This window comes from Narcine bancroftii, chromosome 2 (genome assembly GCF_036971445.1).
Source record: "Narcine bancroftii isolate sNarBan1 chromosome 2, sNarBan1.hap1, whole genome shotgun sequence".
NCBI lineage: Eukaryota > Metazoa > Chordata > Chondrichthyes > Torpediniformes > Narcinidae > Narcine > Narcine bancroftii.
The window spans coordinates 245599108-245615785 of NC_091470.1; the positions used below are offsets into that span (position 1 = coordinate 245599108).

At 40.2% G+C, this 16678-nt stretch overlaps 1 protein-coding gene across 12 annotated transcripts in view; it reads left to right on the forward strand.

Annotated features, from left to right (window-relative positions):
- fbxl2 (F-box and leucine-rich repeat protein 2) overlaps window positions 1–16678 on the forward strand; it is a 322097-nt gene that overhangs the window by 19586 nt on the left and 285833 nt on the right. For 4 of the 12 annotated variants that reach the window (XR_011352110.1, XR_011352109.1, XR_011352111.1 and 1 more), the window contains exon 1: window positions 12335–12505. The exons of 3 other annotated variants lie outside the window; for them this stretch is intronic. Coding sequence is in view for 4 of the 9 variants with exons in the window: in XM_069920738.1 (XP_069776839.1) it covers window positions 12446–12505 (60 nt within the window). In the remaining 5 variants the exon portion in view is untranslated. Of the gene's footprint in view, window positions 1–12288; window positions 12506–16678 lie in introns of those variants that run through there. 5 more of the 12 variants (XR_011352113.1, XR_011352112.1, XM_069920743.1 and 2 more) reach the window with 4 other exon arrangements.

Consider the following 16678-nt stretch of genomic DNA (forward strand, 5'->3'; position numbering starts at 1 on the left):
CCAAGATAGTGACTCCCAAGAACGTAAATTTGTTCACCCTCTCCACCTCAGATTCCCAGTGATCATCTTTGGCTTTCCCTTCCTGAAGTCCTTAGTGTTGGTGACATTAAGAGCATTCTTCTGAACAGTTAGAAGGTGGTCACAGGAGGCTGAAGAATGGTTGTAGGACTTAGTGTCAGCAGATTGGCAGTGTTCAAGGACTTAGCTGAGGATTTGACTGATTACACCAGGGCTGTCACAGACTTTATTAATAGCATATTCTATTGTTTTTGAGATGCAATCAAGAATCTTGTTCCAAATAGAGACCTTTATTTCATCAGCAACTGTTAACCAATTTAGAACCACAAAATAAATGCAGATCTACATAAACAGGTGGTTTCTTTCATTGTAAAGAAAATGAAATGCTGACGATTATACAGGAACTCAAGATTAGGTCAACAGAATTCCAATTCAATCCTATTAACACAGCCTGCAATTAGTGACTCTGGTCTTTATGCACAACTGGACCCTAGTCCTAATTAAGATAACATTACTTGAATGTACTAATTAGGTGCCTGTAAAATCTGCAATGGAGAAAAAATAGACACCAGTGTGCCTGGAGGGCAATGTCAGAGAACTGCTATGTGGCAGGAACATAATCTCAGTGCTCAATTGCATTTTTGGGTGCACAAATAATAAGCATATACTAGGGGCTCATGGAGTTACATAACAGTGCAAGATATAGAGACAAAAGTAAAATTGGGAATTGCAATTGTAACATTAAAAAAGCAGTTAAAAGTGAGGCCCCAAGAGAAAACCAGGAGGGTGTTGATGTTACGGGTAACAAGGCAGTAATTTTTCATTCTGACACCTTATTAAGCTTGTGAAAAGATGAGATTTGCATATTTGTGGTTTTCATTTGTTTAGTCCCTGTGATTGAGTTAATGCTGTAGTGCCACAAGTGAAATAGCAGCAACAGCCCAAATAGTGTTAGGATAACCTTCAAAGATTTGTTGGAAGAAGAGCAAAATCAAAGGAAGATGTCAACACGAGAGCTTCTACTTTTTAAATCGAGGTGCTTTCAAGTAGATGTATAATTGGAACGCAGATATATTTTGTCCTGTGATAAAGATAGAACTTTTTATGGTCCAAGTGAAGGCCAAACATTTTATCCCCTTTCCTGTTTGCAAATTAATCACCTCCCAGAACATGGATGCAGTGTTATAGGTATGGCCTTCATGAAGGAACTCTTAATTAGAACAAACTTTGAACATCATGAGTAAAATAAAGAAAATCTGAACACTGAAAGGAGATGTGTGCAACAACTCAGGATGTGGTAGAGTTGTATTCAGATTTGTAGAAACAACCAATACAGAAGTTTTAATAGTTTAGTACATAATGAAAAGGCAGTAAGTGCAAGAAAGGGAAAGTGAGTATTATTATTTGAAAATTGACCACAATATGTTCAAAATTCTTTCTAGTGCTGTACTTCATTCTTCACCAGCTTCCCTGACTCAACTGTTTCCCAATCATGGAAGAACTCAGCAGTTTATTTTGTGTCTCAATCAATTACAGTAATCAACGGCTACATAGGCAGAGCAAATCCTGACTCAGAGCTTGTGACACTGCCTTCAGATGGTATTAGGATACAATGGTTGAACTCTCCTGCGCAATCAGGAAGTCAAATCATGGATATGAACAGAGAATACAGATACCAGTGTGACACTAGCAACACAAGGTGCATCTGCCAGGCTATTCAAACCATAACTGACTTTAAGTCAACCCTATTGGTCAGTCCGTGACAATGATGCCTCCCATCCTGAGTGGTTGAATACCTTCTACTAATGGTTTGATGAGAAAAGCAATGTGTCACCAAAGAAAGCCTTAGCTCCCCCTGAAGAACCGTGATTGAGGTGGGTAGCCAGGGTGAATACATGCAAAACAACAGGACCAGACAACATACCTGGTTGGGAGCAGAATATGTGGCCCAGCTGATGGAGATCCTACTGGATGTCTTCAACATATCATTGCAACAGTACATTGGCTTGACAGGATTCAAGGCAGCCACCATCCTCCTGGTGCCCAAGAAAGCAACAGTAACCACACTAAATGAACACTGCCCAATGGCACAGACCTCTATGTAATGGTCTCTCAAAGCATAAATATTATGTGTGCTCAAAAAAATCTGAATTAGGCTATAACATAGGAGAAAGATTACAAGTTAAAAACAAAACAGTTAAAAAAACCTCAAAGAAAACCTCCAGAAACTGAGGGAAATATTGGGTCATATTGTCAAGACCCAGTCCACTGCTCATCCCAAACCTTGATGTGGAAGGTTCAACAATCTGGTCACATCTCAACAACCACCCCTCCAAATCATTCACAAACTATTTAAATTGATTCAAGTCATTTTAAGAAATATATTTTTAGATACATAAAGAAAAATATTGATGACACATAAAAATTTCAACAAATAAGAAAACTAAAATTAAGTGAAACTAATCAAGCACTTTTCCTTTTCTACTCTGATAATAATCACACACCACCATCCCATTCCCCAGAATGAATGAGATTCATGAGGTTCATGCATGTCTTATGCATCAAACAATGTACCTTGGTACATTAGTTAGCCACTGTTAGACTTGACTAAAACCAAACAAAATGTTGTTTAGGATTAATAATTAGGGCTAGCATCTGGCATTGAAGATTCACAAACCTCTGTGTTTCAATGAATGCATGCGGAAACCCAATGGTGTCATCCGCATACTTACCAATCAGACCACCTAAATTCTCTTGTAAAATTTTAATACATGTGAACAGCAACGCAGGGACCCAGAGGAACAGCACTGGTCACAGGCCTCCACTCTGAGAAATAACTCTTCACGACCACCCTCTGACTCCTTCCATCAAGCCTATTTTACAACTAATTATATCAATTTTATACCTAGTTGAAGTATAGATGCTGAAATCTTGACAAAGGAACGCCTATTGTTGCTAATATAAATATTTGGTTATGCTACACTATATATAATGTGTGCAATTCTGGTTATCCCATTATAGTAAAGATGTGGAAGCTCACACCAAGACACAAGAGCAACTTGTCCGTGAACTACTCTTTGCAGATGATGCCGCTTTAGTTGCCCATTCAGAGCCAGCTCTCCAGTGCATGACATTGTTTTGTGGAAACTACCAAAATGTTTGGCCTGGATGTCAGCCTGAAGAAAACTGAGGTCCTCCATCAGCCAGCTCCCCACCATGACTACCAGCCCCCCCACATCTCCATCGGGCACACAGAACTCAAAACGGTCAACCAGTTTATCTACCTCGGCATTTGATCTGATGCAAGGATCAACAAAGAGATAGACAACAGACTTGCCAAGGCAAATAGCGCCTTTGGAAGACTACACAAAAGAGTTTGGAAAAACAACCACCTGAAGAAACACACAAAGATCAGAGTGTACAGAGCCGTTGTCATACCCACGCTCCTGTTCGGCTCCAAATCATGGGTCCTGTACCGGCATCACCTACGGCTCCTAGAACGCTTCCATCAGCGCTGTCTCCGCTCCATCCTCAACATTCATTGGAGTGACTTCATCACCAACATCAAAGTACTTGAGCTGGCAGAGTCCGCAAGCATCAAATCCATGCTGCTGAAGACCCAACTGCGCTGGGTGGGTCACGTCTCCAGAATGGAGGACCATCGCCTTCCCAAGATTGTGTTATATGGTGAGCTCTCCACTGACCACCGAGACAGAGGTGCATCAAAGAAGAGGTACAAGGACTGCTTAAAGAAATCTCTTGGTGCCTGCCACATTGACCACCGCCAGTGGGCTGATATCGCCTCCAACTGTGCATCTTGGTGCCTCACAGTTCGACGGGCAGCAACCTCTTTTGAAGAAGACCACAGAGCCCACCTCACTGACAAAAGACAAAGGAGGAAAAACCCAACACCCAACCCCAACCAACCAACTTTCCCTTGCAACCACTGCAACCGTGCCTGCCTGTCCCGCATCAGACTTGTCTGTCACCAACGAGCCTGCAGCAGACGTGGTCATACCCCTCCATAAATCTTCGTCTGCAAAGCCAAGCCAAAGGAAGCTTTGGTAAGTGTACAAAAGATGTTTACCAGGATGTTGCCTGGTTTTGCGGGTATTAGTTATGGTGGGAGATTGGACAAACTTCAATTATTTTCTCTGAAGCATTGAAGGCTGAGGGACGATATGACAGAACTTGACAAAATCATGAGAGGCACTGATAGGTTGGACAGTCAGAATCTTTTTCTTAGGGTAATAGCATCACACCTAGAGAAAGCATGTTTTAGGTGAGGGGAAGCAAGTTTATGGGAGATTTGTGGGCAAATTATTTTACCCAGAGAATGGTGTGTACCTGGAACAGGCTACTATGGGTTGTGGTGGAAGTAGATACTATAGCAGAATTTAAGAGGCTTCTAGACAGAAACAAATATGATATCGACCAAATGCAATTAGTTGAGTTTTAGTTTGTCTTAGGCATTGTGTTTGACACAGACATGCGGGCCGAAGGGCTGTATTTAAACAGAACATTACAACACAGTACAGGCCTTTTGGCCCTAGATGTTGTGCCAATCTATGTATTCCTACTGTTCTCATCTTGTAACCCTCAATTTTTCTTTCATCCATGTGCCTACCCAAGAGTCTCAAATTCCCCTAATGTTTCAGCCTCCACCATCCATGGCAAGGCATTCCAGGCACCTGCAACTCTCTGCAGAAAAAACTTACCCCTGATGTCTCCACTAAACTTTCTTCCTTTCACTTTGAACAGATGTCCCCTGATGTTTGTTATTCCTGCCCTGGGAAAAAGGCAGTGTCTGTCCACCTTATCTATGTTTCTCAGAATCTTCTAGACCTCTATGAATTCTCCTCTCATCTTTCTTCGCTTCAAAGAGAAAAGTCCCAGCTCTGTTAACCTTGTCTTGTAAGACTTATTTTCCAATCCAGGAAACATCCTGGTAAATCTCTTCCACACCCTTTCTACAATGAGGTAACCAGAACTGAACATAATACTGTAAGTGTAGTCTCATCAGAGATTTGTAGAGTTGCAACATGATCTCTCGACCCTTGAACTCAATCCTCCTATTAATGAAGCCCAGCATACCATAGGCCTTTTTAAAAAAATATTTTTTTTTCCATAAATGTACATAGAAAACTCTCCAATATTAAATATATATATATGTGTATGTATATAAACTTTTTATTACGAAAAACAAACAAAACAAAACACCCCCCCCTCCTTTCACAATATAAATCCACATACTGTCAGGGTTCACATTTATGTTGACCAACAAAAAAATCTATATGGGGAAGTCACTTGTATTTATACTGCAGCAACATTATTATTATCCTTATTATTATATTTATAATTACAATTGGGCCCCGATATGATCTAAACATGGCTGCCATATCTTAATAAATATATCATTTGTTCTTTAAGTTGTATGTATTTTTTTCCCCATAGGTATGCAACTATTCATCTCAACAGTCCATTGTGCTAGATGTAGAGGGGATTTGAATTTTCAAGTAATTGCAATATATTTCTTAGAAACTGCTAAGGCTATTTTAACAAATGAAAGTTGGAATTTAGTTTATTTATTGCTTATTTCAATAAAGTTGCCCAAAAGACAAAGCACCAGGTCACCCATGAAGGTCACCCCTGTTACCCTTGTCACTATTTCAGTAATATCCTGTCAGAAAGGCCTTACCTTCACACACGACCATGTAGCATGTAAAAATGTTCCTATTTTTCTCCCACACCTAAAACACATTTCCAATATTTCAGATTTTGATTTATGTATGCAACTTCTGTGGTGTGAGATCTAATTGGTGTAGGAAATTATATTGTAGTAATCTGTATCTTGCATTTATAATCCAAACACCAATCAGACCAACATCTTTCCATTATTGTAATACCTATTTCTGACTCTCATCTCTACCTAATCTCTGTAAATGTGGTTTTGCACTTTCATTCTGGAGAGGATAGTACATCTGAGTTATAAATTTAGAGGTATTCCCCAACCAAATTGTTTGTTCCATTTCACTAATTTCAAGTGGGGCCAAAACTTAGCCCCCATCTTTCTCTTAGGAGTGATCTTAGCAAGAGAAAACAAAAGGAAGTCCCATTAACTATTCCGTATTTATTTCTTAATTGTTCAAAAGACATGAGTGATCCCTATACATAACAATCAATATATTTTATTCCCTCACCAAACAATGAATTCAATATTATGTAATCCAGATTCATAGGCAGCAATATATTTTTACATAATGGTGTTCTTAATGATATACCTGTTTTCCTTTCAAATACACACTTTTATTTCTTGCCGTATTCTAATCATATGTATCCGTCTTTTTTGTTATTTATAAGTGGAATGTTACGTTAATAAAGTCCTTCGCTGTCTCTTATTGAATTCAATCCCATTCTGATCCAAGAAGGGGACTGTCATTTTGTAAATTCAACATTTGTTAAAAATTCATCTCCTGATAAATCTGATTATAACATTATCTAAAATATTATTTATTTATTTTTTTATTATATGTTATAATGTTTGCCTCTGTTTTTATTGGATTTATCATTCTAGATAACTCCTCAGCCCTTATTTGCCAAGATAAAACTTTATGTGCCTGTTCTCCTAATTCATAATAATTTTTTCTTTTCTACATGTTTGTAATGTGTTATATTTCATTTTTTAATTCTCTAATAGTCTATATTTTTTTGTACTGTGTTCTCTGATATTCTTTTTCCAATTCTGTTCTCTTTCTCTAGATCATTAGGCTCTGTAGCATATTCTCTCAAGATTTCTAAGGTAATAAATAATTTGTACTCTAAGATAAGCTTTAAACATATCCCATATTAAAAACTATTATCAGTAGAAGAAAGGTTACTTCCACAAAATAATTATATCTGTCTCTAAATTAACTCACAAAAGTCCTTCCTTTTCAACAGTGTGGCATTGAGATGTCATCTATACACACTTTCTTGTTTTTCCATTATTGCAATAGTTAATGGCAAATAATATGATAAAAGTCTCACCAAATATTCAATTTTTACCACTCTACTTTTTAAAACTGGGGAGACATTAAAAACAAATCAATCCTTTTATGTGAATCATGTTCCCTTGAGTAGAATGAATAGTCTCTTTTTATGGGGTTAAGCTGCCTCCACACATCAATCAATTTTAAATCCTTCATAAATGATAGTGTTGTTTTTGCAGCTTTTGCCCTTGTTACTGTTCTGGCTGATTTATCCAGTACTGGATCTAGACAGAAATTGATGTCTCCTCTGACCAGTATATTTCACCTTCCCTCTGCTGTTTTTAAAAAGATATCCTTCATAGAGGCTTCATCATCATAATTTGGTGCATAGATATTCATAAATGTCCATGATTCTGCATTAATTTTATAATGTGACATTATAAATGTTCCAGCTTGGTCAGATTCTCTTCTATTATTATTGGTATATTTTTGTTAATTAGAATAGCTACTACTCTTGCTTTTGAGCCAAATATAGATTACTTGTCCCACCTATCCTCTTTTTAATTTAGCATGTTCCAATTTAGTAAAATATGTTTCTTGTAGAAGGACTAAATTTGCCTTTAATTTTTTTAGGTGTGCCAAGACCAATCTCCTTTTCAACGGTCTGCTTATCCCATTAACATTAAGACTAATAAATTTTAATGTTCTATCCATATTGCTTAATATTAAAACCTTTATAATTGTTTAAATGATACAGTGATCTTTCCGCTTTTAAAAAAAAACAATGTCCCTGCCTTGACGGTGACGTAAACAGAAAACACTCCGAAAAAAGCATGCGGAATCTCTTGAGGAAAAAGAACCCCACCCTTTTGCACCATCTTTTATTGATACTCCTCTCCGGGAATTATTCTACCCCTTAGACTGGAGTTTCAACTTTGCTACTATTCCCAAGTTTTCTCTCTTTTCTGAGCTCTCCTTGAAGATTTCAACAAAATTTATTTTTCAACAATAAATACAAGGCGGTTTTAAAAAATACAACTTTTACTTAGTCCCATTGTAAATACTCTTCAGTCTTCTTTGGAAACCTTGGCCTTTTCATAAACCTTCATTCTTAGTCTTGAAAGAAAAATCGTCGATAACCTTCCGGAACTTTGACCCTCAGAGTTGCGGGCCATATCATCAAATATTTCAAGTTTTTGTACTGCAGTTGTCTTTTTACATTATCAAACTCCTTCCTTTGCTTAATCGAAGTAGCACTAAAATTTTGGAAAAATAGCAATTTTTCATGGTCAATCTTAGGTGGGCTATTATTTTGCTTAGAATATTCATATGCTGCTCCCAGAATTGTCTCCCGTTCCTGGTAACTCAAAAGTCTTACCAGGACCGGTCGCAGTCACTGATCACCAACTCTCCTGGGTCTGAGAGTTTGGTGAGCCCTTTCAATATGCAATTTTTCTCTGAATTTGTCTTCTCCCAGCACTCATGGGATTTATGTTTCAAAGAAATTCACTGGATCTCTTCCCTCAATTCCTTCTTTCACTCCGATAATTTGGACATTATTTCCTTTGCTAAAATTCTCCATGTGGTCGATCTTGTCCAGCAGACCTTGTCTGTCCAACTCCCATTGCTTTGCATCTTTCTCCAAAGCTTTTTAGCTTATCCTGTGTTTTTACCGTCTGTTTCTGCTTGGGTCATTCTTTCCATCAAGTCTTCAATGATCTTCAGTCATCCTTTCAGACATGTCTCTCATTACATTTTCAACGCCAACAAATCGGTTGCTCAAGTTTTTCATTTTCTCCAGGATAATATTTAGTTATTGTCCCAACTCTGCCAGGGTCTGTTGGTCCCAAGGCCATCGTTGCACCACTCTCTTTTGGGCTTTCATTTGATGTTCCTGGCTGAGTAGAAACTTCTATTTTTGTTCTCAGCTGTCTTGGTTTCTTAGTACCCATTTTGTCCATTTTTTTAGTGAAAAAATACTTAAATTTAAAATTTTACCATCTTTTTGATACTCTTCACAAAGAGCTCGATCAAAACATGTTAATCTAAGTCCTTTGCATGGCCATGCCTTCTTAATTTTCCTATTAAACTGTGCAGCAACCTTGAGAGATGTATGGATTTGGACCTCAAAATCCCCCTGTTCCTCCACACTGTTAACTATCAGAGCATTAACCCTGTACTCAGCCTTTAAGTTCGACCTTCCAAAATGCATCACCTCACACTTATCCATCTGTCACATTTCTATTCAACTCTGGATCTATATCCTTTAGTAATCTACAACCACCATCAGCACTATTCACACCTCCTCCAACCTTCGCATCATTTGCAAACTTACTATCCATCCTTCCGCCTCATCTAAGTGATTGATAATAATCACCAAGAGCGGGGGTCGCAAAACAGATCCCTGCAAACTTCACTAGTCACTGACCTCCAGGCAGAATACTTTCCATCCACTACTACTCTGTTTTCTACATGCAAGCCAGTTTTTAATTCACACAGCCAAAATTCTGTGGGTCCCATGCCTCATGACTTTCTGAATGAGTATCTCATGGGGGACCTTATCAAATGCCTGACTAAAATCCACACAGACCACATCTACTGCCCTACCTTAATCAATTTCTTTTGTTACCTCTTCAAAAATCTCAATTAGGCTCACAAGGAAAGACCTTCCCTTCATAGATCCATTTTGACTATCCTCGAGTGGACTGTACTTCTCCAAATGCTCATAAATCCTATCCTTAAGAATCCTTTCCAATAGTTTGCACACCATTGGCATAAAGCTCAATGGTCTATAATTCCCAGGATTCTCCCTATTACCATTTCTTAAACACAGGGAGCACATATGCCAATCTCAAATCCTCTGGCACCTCCCCTGTGTCTAAGGAGGACAGCCAATGCCCCTGCCATTTATTTCATCCCTTCCCACTGCATTAATCACCCTAAGCCCGGGGCACTTATTAATCTTTGTTTTGAAGAAGATTCAACATTTTCTCTTCCTTAATTTCAACATCATCCAGCACACTAGTCTGTTCTATTCTGACCTCACTCTGATCAAGGACCTTTTCTTTGGTGAATATTGAAGCAAAGTATTCAATTAGGAGGGTGGTTCTCAACATTCCCCCTCCTCCTCCCATTCACATTCCACCTTAAGCAATCCCTTACTAACCAGAACACCAATGGCATGAATTGATGGTATGTGAGTGAAAAGAAAAAGGTTGAGAACCATTGATGTAGGACATCTCTAACCTTCTCCACCTCCAGGCACATGTTGTCTCCTTTATCCTGAAGCAGCCTCACCTTCATTCACATCATCCTTCTATTCTTCACATACACATAGAACTCCTTGGGGTTCTCCTTAATGCTACTTACCAAGGCCTTCCTCATGCTCCCTTCAAGCTCTCCTATCCTTAAGTTCCTTCCTGGCTACCATATAATTCTCATGAGCCTTTCCTGTTTCCTTCTTCCTTAATCTAATGAATGCTTCCTTTTTCCTCTAAACTAGCTTGCTCACCTGTTTTGTCAATCATGGTTCCCTTTTCCTACTATCTTTTCTCTGTTTTAGTGGGACAAACCTATCCAGAACTCGACGCAAGTAGTTCCTAAACATCCTCTGTATTGCTTGTGTACTTTCTCTCATGAACATCTGTTCCCAATTTACTCTCCCTAGTTCTCACATCATTCCATTGTAATTCACCCTTTCCTAATTAATCACTTTCCCATTTTGCCTGCTTTTATCCTTGTCCATGCTATCTTACAGAGAGGTCTGCCATATGACCAGGTTCATGACCCAGTCCTGGATCTCGTATGGCTGTTCCACATACTGTGTCAGGAATCCTTCTTGGACACACATGACAAATTCTGCCCCATCTATCCCTCTTTCATTTAGAAGGTGCCAGTCAACATTGAGGGCAGCACGATTGGCATAGCTATTAGTGCAACGCCTTTACAGCACCAGCGAACGGATAGGAGCAGTCCTGTGCTGTCTGTAAGGAGCTTGTATGTTCTGCCCGTGTCTGCATTGGTTTTCTCCCACTGTTCAAAGCATACTGGAGGTGGAGGTGATTGGGGTGTAAACTGGGCAGAACAGAACTCATGGGCTGAAATGGCCTGTTTGGGCGCTGTATGTCTAAATTAGGGAAGTTGAAATGACAACAATCCTGTGATTTCTGCACCATTCCAAAATCTGCTTACTTCTCTGTTCCTTGGTGTTCCAAGGGCCATTTGGGGGCCTAGTAATCGTAGTAGTAATTATTTGTCACTTTAAAAGGAAAAACGAGACATTTTCCCATCTGTGGTGTTATATAAAAACAACATACAATTTCAGACAGCGGAGGAACAGAAGCACTTGGTCCATAGAGGCCACTGTAAGGGACTGCTGTTACAGCAACTTGAGCCTTGGCTGCCGCTTTATTCTCGCAGGACAATAAAACATCACAAAAATAAGGCAATTTTTTTTAGACGCAACTCCAGATTACTTATATAAAAATATATAAACGCGTCCTGGGGTTGCCGTCATTCACTTGGGAAGAGTTTCTCCACTTCCAGTCAAGATCCACACATAGATCCAGAAAACAAACGCCAAATCAAGAAAACCATGACTAACTCACGTTAAACTTGACCGTACAATTTAAAGGGTGACACAGCTAACGACATTGAGAAGACAGTTTCAAACTTCATGACACAGCTATCACCGGAGTTATAGTGGAAGACTTAACAGGGATGTTGGTATGGTCTCAATTTGAGATGGCGAGGACCACTGTTTACCTGAAATGCTTTCTATCAAGTTTGAAAAGCCGGACTTCTCGAGTAAATATCCTCATAACATTACACGTAAAGAGGGATTCTTGGCTTTGGTTCCTCTGCCTCGTCTTCCCTGACTTATCTAGATCAATTGACGCGCAGCGGAGCTCGGTAAAGGTCGCTTCGCTTCGTCCGCGGTTTGTCGCGCTGCTTTGAAGTCCCAGAGTTAATGGCTATTCCATTGGAGTTGAACATGTCCAACCAGGTGTGGTCTGAGAAGAGGACCCTCTGACTGGAGGCTGAAATCAAGAGGAGACAACGCAGCGAATGAAAAACGAGGAAAGGAAAGTAACATTTGGATCAGGGGGAAACCAGAAAGCATAGAGGATAGTTAATAAAGCGAAGGAAAGGAGTTCGTGGGAAAAGAAAGCATGGGGTGGAGCACAGAGATTTGTTTCTTTGTTTGCAGAAGTTTGAAGTGAACGCTTCAATAACTCGAGATCCATTCAGACGTGAAAGATGCTTTGGCCGCGGCTGCATAGAAACTTGGAGAAGTGCTTCATTGGGAACAGACGAGCCATAAAGAGATGTGTTTTTAACGTCCCCGCAGAAGTCGAGGTGTCGCGACTGGAAGCGGGCGGCCTTCACGCGCATTGTTCTGACGATGGTTCGGGGCGTGACGTCAGGCGGCGGCGGCGGCCGGGATCGTCGACGTTCCCATGTTGGAGTGGCGCGGGGCGGCGGCGGCCATGAACGGTATCACCAGGTGCCGCTTCGAGGTGAGGTTTCCTCCCGTGGTCGGAGGGGGAGGGGAGGCGCGTTTTCCCTGGTGCTCACTCGGATGATACTGGGGCCTGCCTCTTCCCGGCCTGGCGTGGGAGAGGTTGGGGCCCAGTCCGGGTCCCAAGGAATCTACAGACGGGTCTGTCATTGACTGGGATTTCAGAGAGAGTCGTTGCTGTTCCCCCGCTCGGTGACTACACCATGGTTCTCCTGTTTCAAAGGTTTTTAAGGGACAAAGCAACATTCCAAATAAAAATGTCTTGCATTGTTTCTGGGCACTCTAAATTTAGATTTTTGGAGCATCCTAGTATTTAATCAGTCTTCAGCTGCAGTTCCACTCCAGTGTTTCCACTTTCTTTCGTTCTGCATTTTCAACCTGTCTTATTGCATAGCGTCACTTTGGTGTTGAAATGTTTTGGGCCGATGTTTGTTGCCATTAGATAGTGAACGATCTAAATACTTGTTGCTGCTGAACAGGTGCCGTCAGAGTGAGCCTTCAGTTTTTTGGGAATTAATAAAGGTGAGTTGTTATTTTGTCAAAGCCTTAGTTTTTCTGATGTGTCACTTTGTAAAACTTTTAAGATGCGTATGGAGTTTTGGGTATGGTTTTATTTGAATGGTTGGTATGTATTTTGATTTTAAAAAAAATGTATAGATGGTAAGATTTCATTCTGGTATACCACGATTTTTACCCCACCAAGAGTCTGGGTGTGAGAAGTAAAGAATCAATGGAAGGTTGCTAATAGGTGTCTGGAAGCTGCATTTTGGAAGTTCAGTTTGTTGGAAGGAAATAGAGCTGGAATGTTAATCATGAACTTATTAAATTAGCCAATTGTCGAGTTGTAGACACACGAGATACAGGACCTTTGGTGCAATGCTGACCATAATAAAACTAAAAGACCCAGGTGCAGAATTAGGCAAATTTGGCCCATTGAATCTGCTCCACCATTTGAAGCTTGGCTGTTGTATTTTCTTCTTAACTCAAGTCTCCTGCCTTCGCTTACTAATCAATCTATGCTTCAAATATACCTAATTTGGATTTCACAGTTGTCTTGACAATGGATTCCACAGATTCACCACCCTCTGGCTGAAGAAATTTCTTCTAATCTTTGTTCTAAAGGGATGTCTTTTTATTCTGAGGCTATGTTATCTGGTCCCACATTCATCTATATTCATCCAGATTTGGCCCTGGCATCATCCAGATCATTGAAATAGATTACAAACAAGAATGGACTTTGCACCAATTCCTCCAGTCAGAGAGACAATCATTTATTACCAATTTTTGGCTTCTCTTGCAAACCAATGTCTAATCCAATTTGCTGCATCATTCTGAATACCTAGCAATTGAACCTTCTTGACCAACTTCCCGCATGAGACCTCATCAAAGGCCTAACCTAAAGTTTATGAAGACAATATTCTCTGGCTTTCCTTCATTTACTCTGGTGATAACTCTAAAATTAGTTAGACATGATCTAATGTTGCACAAAGCTATGGTGACTATCCCTAATCAGTTCCTGTCTATCTTGTACATCCAGTCTCTTAAAATGTTTTCCAGTAATTTACCCACTACTACTGTCAGGCTCTATAATTCCCTGGATTATTCTTGGAACCTTTCTTAAACAACAGAACAACATTAGCTATCATTCACTCCTCTGGCACCTCACCTGTGATGAGGAACATCATCTCTGTTGGTCCAGTGGCATATCTTGTCAGGCTGAAGGGTTTTATCCTCCCTTATTTGCCTCAAGACCACAAGAACCTCCTCCTCTGTAATCCATATTGGGTTCATGACCTAATTGCTGTTTTGATTCATATCTGTAGATTTCACGTCATTTCACAAGTAAATACAATACAGATGAAAAAATTCCAATTGAGATCTCCCCAGTCTCCTTTGGCTTCATGCATGGATGACCACTGTGATCTTTGAGATGCTGCGTACCTTTTTCTTAACCAAGATGTCAATATCTCTCAAAAACAAAGGTTCCTTCTACCTGTTAAGTCTTGCTTTCAATTCTGACCAGAGAATCCCAACTCTCTACTCTCAAAATTTCACTTTTGAAGGTCACCCACTTATTACCCTTTTTCCAGTTTAGAATTTTAGCCCAACAATCAAAACTATCCTTTTCCTTAATTATCTTGAAACTAGTGGCATTATGATCACTGAATCCAGTCTGTCGCCTTGCACACATTTCTGTCGCCTGCCCTGTCTCGATCCCTATAAGAGATCCAGTATTCTCTTTAGTTGGTATTGCTATATATTGAGCGAAGAAACTTTCCTGATACATTTGAGAAACCCATCCAGCACTTTGCAGAATGGAAGTACCAGTCAATATGTGAAAAGTTTAAATCACCAACAATCATAACCTTGTGTTTCTTGTAGCTGTCTGTTATCATTCCACAGATTTGTACCTCCATTTCTGTTGACTAGACTGCAAAATAATCTCATTAATGTGGTTATCCTTTCCCATCCTGTGTTCTATCCACGTAGCCTCAGTAAACGAGTCTGAACACTTTCCGTGATACTTTCCCTGACTAGCAATGCCACCTTTCCCTTTTCATCCCTCCCTCTTTGTGATGTCAAAAACAACATTACCCCAAAATATTGAACTGCTTGTCCTGCTCCTGCAATAAAATGTCACTAGTGGCCATAATGTCATAATTCCACAAGCCAATCCATGCTCTAAGCATCTGACTTTCTGATGATGCTCCTTGCATTGAAATAGACACAACTCTGATTACTATTCCCACCCCTTGCTCTCAACCTTTGTACTTTTATCTGTCTGCAGGCTAAACTTCTTTTTCCACAATCATTATCAACTGGTTTCCACCTCCCTGCACTGCTAGTTTAATATTATGTGGCGGCCTATAAACTACTCCCACCAGTGACTCTTTCCTCATACTCGTTCTAATCTCAACTCAGTTGATCCACCCTTCTGCTCTTTGCAGCCTATATAGTCTTTCACCATCACCCTGATCTCATCCTAAAGACTGCTACCCAACCTCCCTTGCCTTCCAAGTTACCTAATATCCTGGTAAAATGTAGTTCCCAGATATTGTTAGTACCCACATTCATGACATCAATAGGCTGTTTATCCTACCCCTTCAAAATACTCTGCAGCTGGTTTGAGACTTATTTAATTCTAGGACTTGAGAGGTAATGTATCATCAGAAATGCTTGTCTATTCCCTTGCAATGGAATCTCATATCATGATTATTCTGCCACTTTTTTCCCCACCCTTCCACCAGGAGAGCCATCCATGGTGCCATGAACTTGGCTGTTGCTCCTTTCCACCATATGAACCATATCCAGCAATAATACCAACAATGGTATGACTGTGTTGGAGGGAGATGACTGCAGGGAAGTCCTGCACCAAATTTGAGCTCTGTTCTGCCTGATGGTTACACTCTTTCTTTCTGTCCTTGCACTCAACCCGAGGTGTGATTGACTCACAAAATGTTATTCCACAACATTTTCAATAATGCAGATTTTTTAAAGTGAATTGATGTGCAGCTCCAGTGCTGTCAAGTGATCTCGGTAGATGCAGATTGAATACACTTCTTCATGTTATCAAGACACACTGGCAGCATCCTGAGTTCTCACATTGTACAGATGGAGCATGATGCAGGTCTGAGTTAATGTCCTATGACTAAAACTTTGGGGGGGGGGGGGGGAAATTGGATGACTATGGGGGAAAAAATGAGATCTTATCTGCCCTAGCTTTAGTTCTGCTTGTTCTCCATGTCAGAGACCAAAGCTGGATCTAGACCACCGTGACAGCTGCCCTTCTCCAAATACCCACTTCAAAATGTTCACTATTTTGGCTCAAACTGGTGGAGCTTTTGCTCCAGAAAGACAAGGCTGAGGGTTAAAATCTTCTGAATTGGGTTGGGAGATGTGTAAAGTCTGGGCATTCAAGGTGAAGATGAGATGTGTGGAGCCACAGAGTTGAAAGTTGTCAAAATGGTGGGAAGACATGAGAGGAGTCTGGGATATTGCTGGGAAGGGACTGGTCACAGGATGGAGCAGAGATCTGAAGACACAAATTTGGGTGGGGGTAGGGGGGGGGGGAGAGAGTGGGTAAGAGTATACAGAAACAGTTGGTTGATCAGAGGAGTTCTGTTTGTGGATCTTGGGTGTCCCAAACATATGCTCCATGCTTCAATCAGGA